Below are 8,519 nucleotides of genomic sequence, written 5' to 3' on the forward strand. Positions count from 1 at the left end.
AGGCAAGTAGTGTTGCACACGTCTAGTAGAATACAGTTCTAGCCTAGATATGATGCTCAGGCAAGTAGTAATGCACATGTCTAGTAGAATACAGTTCTAGCCTAGATATGATGCTCAGGCAAGTAGTGTTGCACATGTCTAGTAGAATACAGTTCTAGCCTAGATATGATGCTCAGGCAAGTAGTGTTGCACACGTCTAGTAGAATACAGTTCTAGCCTAGATATGATGCTCAGGCAAGTAGTAATGCACATGTCTAGTATAATACAGTTCTAGCCTAGATATGATGCTCAGGCAAGTAGTGTTGCACACGTCTAGTAGAATACAGTTCTAGCCTAGATATGATGCTCAGGCAAGTAGTAATGCACATGTCTAGTATAATGCAGTTCTAGCCTAGATATGATGCTCAGGGAAGTAGTAATGCACATGTTTAGTAGAAAGCCTAGATATGATGCTCAGGCAAGTAAGTCTAAGAAAATCACACAGTCAGGACATCTACTTTGGACCTGACTTAGTTTTGAATAGTGTATTCATTACAAGAAGAGGTTCTTATTTATAAACCTTCGACTTCTTAAGTTGATTAGCCTTCATATCAGGAACTGCTCACTGGAGACCTGTAGATAGAGTGACAATCTCTATGAGGGAATCCTTGCACCAAGTCGACTTCAAGTTATAGTTTAGAAACTATTTCAAGGACCTGAGCAGCGGAAGGCCTGTGGTCGGGGTCAGCTTGCAGGAGGAAAGTCACCATCCTTCTGGGAAAGAAAACATGAAAATGAAGAGATAATTTTGAACAACTAACATCAAAAATAAATAAAAAAATACAAAAAAAAAAAAAATCAAAGTTGACATCAATGTATCAAATGTTTACCTGTATATGTAAGGCACGCCCAAGCTGGTTCTTATGATGTCCAGAAAGTCCACTTTTGAAGGTCTTGTTTTCATCACTATAGTCCAACAGGTCATTCCAAAGGCGTACATATCCACCTGGAGAAAGGATTACCAATAACAATTAAATTGATGGTTCTAAATATGAATATTCAAAATAATGTAAAATCTAAAATAAAACTAATCGTATTTTTAACAAAACAATTATGTGGCTTATACTTTAAATACTGGCGGACTTATTTTATTAGAAATATGTTCAAATATATATTACAATAATAGCTTCTTTAATAGTTCAACAATTCTTCTAAAGGATATTTGTGTTTGCTAAATGCCTGATGGCAACACAAACTTTCTCACAGATATCCCCCTTCATCTCCCCCCTAACTGGTTCTAAAAAGAGATTGAACTATGGCGCACTGAGCATGCCATAAGCAGGAGAGATTCGCAATTTAAAAGCAAAATATGAGCACATTTTAAATGCAATACCTTGAAAGGATTGACTCTTTCATCAGAGTATGTTTCTGGAGCTCTGTAATACTCGGTTCCGAGCTCTACAAAGATTTCCACATGCTTGTTTGGAAGAACTCGAGAGAAGCCAAAGTCTGAGAGAAGAATGTTGTCGTCGTCGTCAATCAGGATGTTGTTTGCTTTGATATCAAGATGGACCGTGTTTTTCTCATGGAGGTAGTGTATGGCCTGACAGAGCTAAAACATGTAGAATGGAAAATAGTCAAACATTTTTGATAAGTAAACAGCTATTAATGGGATTTTTGTTTTATAGTGTTCAAGAATATTATTCAAAAGAAAGAAACAGTTTTAATATTTATATTTATAGGAATTTTTATCAAAGTATTCGAGTGTAGTCTCAAAATCGGACAAATGTAAAGAAGATAATCTATTTCATTACAATGAGAGTAGGCCTAATTTATGAAATAGTTCAACATTTTTGAGAGGGTGTCTGTGTTTGTTTGGAATTTATTAAAATAAATAAAAATGATGGGGAGGGGGGGTGAGTAGTTGAGCAGAAGTTGTTTACATGATCCGTAATCATGGTTATACTGAATCAACTCTCGATAGTCTGACGGTTACGAGCCCGAGGGGCTGTCGGAGTATCAAAAACGTCGGATTACTAAAGTGTACATGTAACTCAAACCATTTAGTTCAGATTATTTATATTAAAGGTATAAAAGATATTGATATAAAGCAAAGTCTCCCATTCAGACCTTAAGATCTATAGGGCAGATGATGTGTAGGTCATTTGTTTCTGTGTCCCACGGTTAACGAGGGTGTCGTGTGGTCAGCACAACGACCAACCACCTATAACTTTCCCTAACTAATGTCAGGTACACATTAGATATGGGTACAGTGGTTATGCCAAGGTTGTCAATTGTAGTCAGACTGAATTTCCATTTGATTTGGAGCAATATAACTTATCTTATGTTAAATTTAGAGGCGCCAAAGGATAGCGTACTTAAAAATCCCAGTCTTCATTAGGATTCGAACCCCTAAACCCCGGTTCGGAAACCATGCGCATTACTGCTCAGAAGCATGATTATTTTAGTGATTAGAATAGCTGATCAATTGAACAGCTTAACTTTTGTAATTAAATAATAATTACAGGTGTGGTGAATTCAAAATAGAAGAACTCTATAATATTGGCTAAATTGTCTGTAAATGTGAATGTAACTGATAGAGAAACAATTCACTACAAACACACGAAGAGTTTGTACCACTACAGTGCAGGCTATATATGCTAGACTAGTTTGACCTAGTGACACGTGTAAGACGTAGTCTTCTTTTTTTGAAGTATCGTCTGTATTTTAAAGAATAATTAAATAAAACCTCAAAAACTAAGCAACACATTAGCAGTACTTTGTCTAATATGTATTTTACCCCAGATATGTGTATTTTATTAGGTTCTAAACGTATAGCTTATGTGTCCAATTGTACGTAAGCATAGCTGCATAAATAAGTGTAGGCTTATAATTAAGTAAAACATTTGCCCTTTTTATATATTTATTTTTTTAAAAAAGTAAGCTACAATATCATATTTAATTTATAAAGATGTAAACTATTTAGGTATAAAACTAGATTCCTATTTATATTGTATTCGTGAATGTCGTTAATCTGGTGGCTGACTAGTTAATACTTAATAGTACATAGTTTTATATTAGGTTATCAGACTAGGTCACAGACCATAGACCTATCCAACTATATAAATGCTGTATAAAACCTGATCTAGATCTAGACTAGTAGAGTTTAAATCTTAAAAAGATATTTTACGCCTTGCATACGTATTTATACTTCCATAAATTTAGTCCATTTAATGGACACTTGATTTAAAGAAACAAATGTTCCAAAATAGATGTATTTATAAAATGATTTTTTTTTCAATCTCAATAAAATTAACATATTTTAAAGGTCACTTCACATTTTTTTTTTGCAGTGCGGCTTTTGCTTGTAATTTACGAGTATACTCATTACTTATGAAATGAGAGATGAAATAGGTGTTTAATATCATTCTACAAATTATTTGTGTTTTCAGTCAAAGAAATTTGTAATTTTAATGTAAAAATATTAAGAATTTAAATGTTAAGACTTAATAAATGTTATAGCGACATAATAAAATAAAATTCAGTAGCCTACAAAGTTATTTAAAACACTTACCTGTCTTATATATTTAAGCTGCTGACTTGGGAGTAGAGTTGTAATGGCATCTGCAACTGCACCACGCTCGCACGCTGGCATCACCAGTGCCAAACAATCTGGTGCTTGTACCGAATAGAGAAGAGGCATGATGCTGCAGTGGTGGAGACCTTTCATGACCTGGACCTCCTTACAGAACATTCTCTTTGTTTCCTCATCCACCTTTCTGGCGTCTTCATCCGCTGCATCTTCACTTAAAGAAAACATTTTGAGTGCCAGCTTTTCGTTCGGGTCGTCTTTCGAGACGGCCAGAACGACTTTTCCATAGGCGCCGACGCCCAGCACTGCTACTTCGGAGAGATTCAATTCTTCAAAGATGTCTTGCTCAAGAACATCGTCAATCAAAGAACTCATGTTGGCAGCCATATTCGGATGTCTCGACAGATCGCTTTTCCTTATCAGCAGAGATTTAAAGACTTTGCAGAGAGCTAAAATTTAGAGCAACAAAGCTTCTAATCACAAAGAGATAGCAAACACACACACTTACAAATTCACAACTGAAGACAACTAGCGAATCCGAGGAAATTAAACACTAAGTCTTAACTGAATATGTAACACAGAATTGAGCGAGCAGAGATTTAATGAAAACATTGACACCATAAGTGCAACTGGTCAGTTTATATAAGGTCCACTTCTCATCATGACGTCAGTAATTTTCTGACCAATAGCTGAATAGCCCGACAATTTTTATTGAATGACCAGTAAAAAAGCGACTCTAAACCTATCCCTAATTTCTCCACAAGTATATCATCATTGGCTAATCACTCACCGTCACGGTTGTTTTCTCATGCGTGGTACCGCCGTCTTTAGGTCATCGATGACACCGACGTTGACCTGCTTGTAGTCGGGTCATCAAAGCTTCTGGCTTTGTTCTAGTCCGTGTCACTTAAACAAACACTGAAAGTGGTAGATCCAAGGTGTCGGTCAAAATTGTCGCTTTTACTTGGGAATGACCAGGCCAGTCTTATCTCAAGTGGTAGTGTCATAACAAAAACTAAAGACAAGAATGAATGAAATGGACACAACATTGGAAAGATAGGATAGCCAATTAATTGTAGTCTTTTTTTATTTCGTTACAACGCAAAGTCGTTGTATTGATAATTGCATTTTTTTTTTGTAGTTTATAAAAAAAAAATAAAGACCAATTTTCTAAGAATTTTTACTTTAGTTTATTATATTGAATATTTATTAGATTAATGTATTTTAATGATTTACTTCTTTCATTTTTTCGTAAGAATTTTTACTCTTAAAGCTCTATTTCTAATGAAACAAACCTACTTTATTTAAGAAATTCCATAATATTTATTAAGACTAGAGATGGATTTAAACTATATATACATATTATATAAGATAAGATAAGACATATAAGTGAAATAAAACGAATGCATTTGTATTTTAATTTTGAGTACAAAAAAATAATCAAATTTGCAAACATCGCTATGTAAAACTATACGTTTTTTTTTTATTTAAGCACATCAGCCTCTTAAACCAAATCACATTTTATTTTTTTTTGTTTTACAAAACTTATACTAAATCACTCTGTCTTTCTGGTACACATGATTTCTCCCACACACAATCTCGGATCAAGTTCAAATATTTTGCACAATTGTTTCTTGTACCTGACAAAATAAGGGAAAAAAAAAACAACAACACCAAAAAAACAAACAAACAAACAATTAGTTAATTCTATTTTCATAAGCACTGAATGGTGAACTGTATATTTTCTTGGGGGAGGTTATAGTCCTCGAGGTCGATTGCCAATCATACAACTTTTAAAAGTACGTCAAAGCTATCATGGTAAGTAATTTACTCAGTTAGCGATTTCTTTCTACACCCCACTTTTTCCCAACTGGTCCTAACAAGAGATGGATCACAGAGGAAGCTAAAAGCATGAAATTGCGCTAAGCAAAAACAATTTATAAAATAAAATGTTTCTAATCGCTTAGATTAATTATTGTTAGTCTATATCAATTACAGATTTAATTACTTGGCTGATCTAAATTAATATATAAAATAACATAATATAAGCCCCCCCCCCCCCACTTTTTTTTAGTTTTTTTTTAATATGGTTTTAAACTCATTCACCTATATAACATTCTCCAATAGTTGTTGTATTCGACATAAACGTTATATATAATATGTTATATACAATGAAATCGTCTTGGATTATTATTTCAGGGAAGTGAACCAGTCTAGAACAAGGGAAAAAATACCCCCCCCCCCAAAAAAAAAAAAGGTGACAGTCCAGACATTTGGATGGAGGACAGGAAGACGACCTTTGCCTAACCCCACCTCCTTTCCGGACTTAAAAAAACATAAAACACAATAGGTAACATTTTTTTTTACTAAGCTTATTTCAACTCAGACAGTCTGTCTCTCAGGTACAAGGTTTGTTCACGTGATTTCTCCGACTCCCAATCTCGGATTAAGCTGAAATTTGTACAATTATTTCTTTTACCTGACAACTGAAGAATCAATTTAAAAAAAAAAAGTTAATTAACCATTGTTAATTAATTATTTAGTTTGATATCTCGAACAAGGGAAAGAAATTGTACTTGAAAGTGGAGGAAGAAGCTGAATTAGGTCCCTATATAGGTCGCCGGATTAACATAAGTTTGTAACAAACAATAGATAACTATACAATCTTTTTTATTTCCATAGTTACCTTACTAACGATAACAGTCATTTCATTCCAGATGATTTTTATCCCCGGTCACTTCATCCCCGGTCATTTCATCCACAGTTTAATTTTTTTTTCTTAGTCATTGTGTAATTGTGCTGTTAAGGGTTTGCCTTTAAGCACTCATTTCACCTAGTAAATAAATATGCAAATTTAGACAACTTTTTGATATTTTGGACATAACCTCATAGTGTTTATAGTGTTTATAGTGTTCCCCTTCTCTCTTTATGCTACTCTATAATTAAAAGAATATATTTCAATATGTAGATACATTATAGAGCGGGGTTTGTATTTAGTTTTATTTCTATAGTTATGTTTATTCTGCGCATATTGCGTGATGTATTGATCAAAGGCCTAGGTGTGCTGGAAGTGGGGAAAATCTTTTGAGAGATAGAAGTACGATTGGAATAATAATGGCCACGCCGCTCTGCCCTCATTGCTTATCATCAAAGGCCAAGGTGTGGTGAAAGTAGTGGAAAATCTTTTGAGAGATAGAAGTACGATTGGAATAATAATGGTCACTCCGCTCTGCGCTCATTGCTTATCATCAAAGGCCAAGGTGTGGTGGACATAGTGGAAGTCTTTGAGAGACGAGAACGACTAGACTACTTCTGATCTTGCCGCTGATAACTTATCTCCTGATGGCCATCTTTAACTTTGACATTATTTGTCAATAGTTTTTACTTGAATTTGAGCGTGTTATTTTAAACCCTGATATTAAATTTTATTTATTATAATAAACGCTGACTTCAAGAAATACGCAACACTGGCCAAGAAATTACAAACGATACGAATGAATGGATCGTCTTCTGTACTTACTACCAAAATCCTATCTTGATTTCAATTATCACGCAAAAACAATGTTTACACTAGCTTGATATCTATAGATGTTACATTTTTAGATTTTTAATGACATTCTATTCAATTCTTATTTATTAATGTCTAATTCTCTTTTGTCATGTAAATAAAAGTAAATATATCAGATATTGTACATATCATACTTTTTACAATTATTTTATGGATGAAAGTATAAAATGACCAGGGGATGAAATGACCAGGGGATGAAATGACCAGGGGATGAAATGACAAGGTGATGAAATGACCAGGGGATGAAGTGACCAGGGATGAAGTGACTGGGGATGAAATGACCTTGGATAAAATGACCAGGGATGAAATGACCGGGAATCCTCACATTCATAGTAATCAATATGTAAGCTTGAGGAGGTCGAGCCATGAGTTCGAACTCAGGTCGTTCTCTCCTTTTTTCTTTATAACTGCTTTTTAAAAGCGAATACGGTTAAAATAATATCAAAGTTAATTTGGGGAATGAGGTAAATAAAAACACTTCAAATGTATTGAAGAGGATGCAGTAATTAAATCTTAAAATAACGCTAAGATTTAGATTACATTTTCTAAAATGGGAAATAGGATTTTAATCAACTTTTAGCGGCCCCCTAAAAGGGAATAGATGCTATTAGTTTTGTGTGAAACGTCTGTCCATCCGTCCCGTTTAGATCTCGTAAACTAGAAAAGATTCCGACATCATAATATTTTAGTCCATTCAAAGTTCTGTTGCAACGGCTACATTTTTCTTTTCTGAAAGCGAAAAATCTAATTTTTTAAACACTTATGGAAGCCTTTTTTTAAATAAAAATACACCACTTTTACAACTATTCACTGTTGATAGTAACAAACACGGGAGGCTATTTAGTAAAATACACGGAGCACATAGTATTTTGAACGCATTTATGAAAACGTTTTTTTTAACGTTTGTATTGCTAAGTTATATAAGTTCTGTTATATTAACTACTACATTTATACAATATTTTTTTTACTTTTTTTTTAAATAGAAAAAATCTATTTAGTATGCATATAAGTTGGACATAATTTAAAACAACAATTAATAATTAGTTTTTCATATTATAGCGTGAACTGCAGACTGTGATTCCTAGCACAAAACAGTAAAGTAAAGGAAGCATTTTTTTTACGAAATGACTATTGACCATTTACAAAACATTTAGATCTATTAGATATTCATTATAAGACATCCGGTAGGCTAGGTTCACATGCTGCCGCTGGGGCACCACAAAAGATCTGTCAACCTTCTTTCTCAATTCTCTGTCATTTGTCTTTGATAGAATTTCATTCTGATGTTTTTTCTACAAATATTGAAACCTGCCTTTTACCACTTCGGGCGCCGATTTTTGGTTTGTGTTTCCACACAAACTGTCTTAATAACCTTGTTAA

General features: G+C 33.8%; 1 protein-coding gene across 1 annotated transcript; it reads right to left on the reverse strand.

The window, feature by feature from the left end:
* Positions 1–668: 668 nt before the first annotated feature.
* Positions 669–3,958, reverse strand: LOC129928566 (probable serine/threonine-protein kinase MARK-A). The gene is made up of 4 exons (XM_056043212.1): positions 3,554–3,958; positions 1,373–1,591; positions 870–985; positions 669–753 (listed from the first exon to the last, which is right to left on the reverse strand). The coding sequence occupies exons 1-4, from the start codon at positions 3,956–3,958 to the stop codon at positions 669–671; spliced, it is 825 nt and encodes a 274-aa protein (XP_055899187.1).
* Positions 3,959–8,519: the final 4,561 nt, after the last annotated feature.

The sequence above is a fragment of the Biomphalaria glabrata genome, chromosome 10 (genome assembly GCF_947242115.1).
Source record: "Biomphalaria glabrata chromosome 10, xgBioGlab47.1, whole genome shotgun sequence".
Classification (NCBI taxonomy): Eukaryota; Metazoa; Mollusca; class Gastropoda; family Planorbidae; genus Biomphalaria; species Biomphalaria glabrata.

Excerpts from the sequence above, each read along its gene's own strand:
- LOC129928566 (XM_056043212.1), bottom strand. The coding sequence starts at position 3,958 with ATGGCTGCCAACATGAGTTCTTTGATTGACGATGTTCTTGAGCAAGAC. Across the intron at positions 1,592-3,553 it reads AGCTTAAATATATAAGACAG|CTCTGTCAGGCCATACACTA; the intron begins GTAAGTGTTTTA and ends TACATGTTTTAG. Across the intron at positions 986-1,372 it reads AAAGAGTCAATCCTTTCAAG|GTGGATATGTACGCCTTTGG; the intron begins GTATTGCATTTA and ends TCCTTTCTCCAG.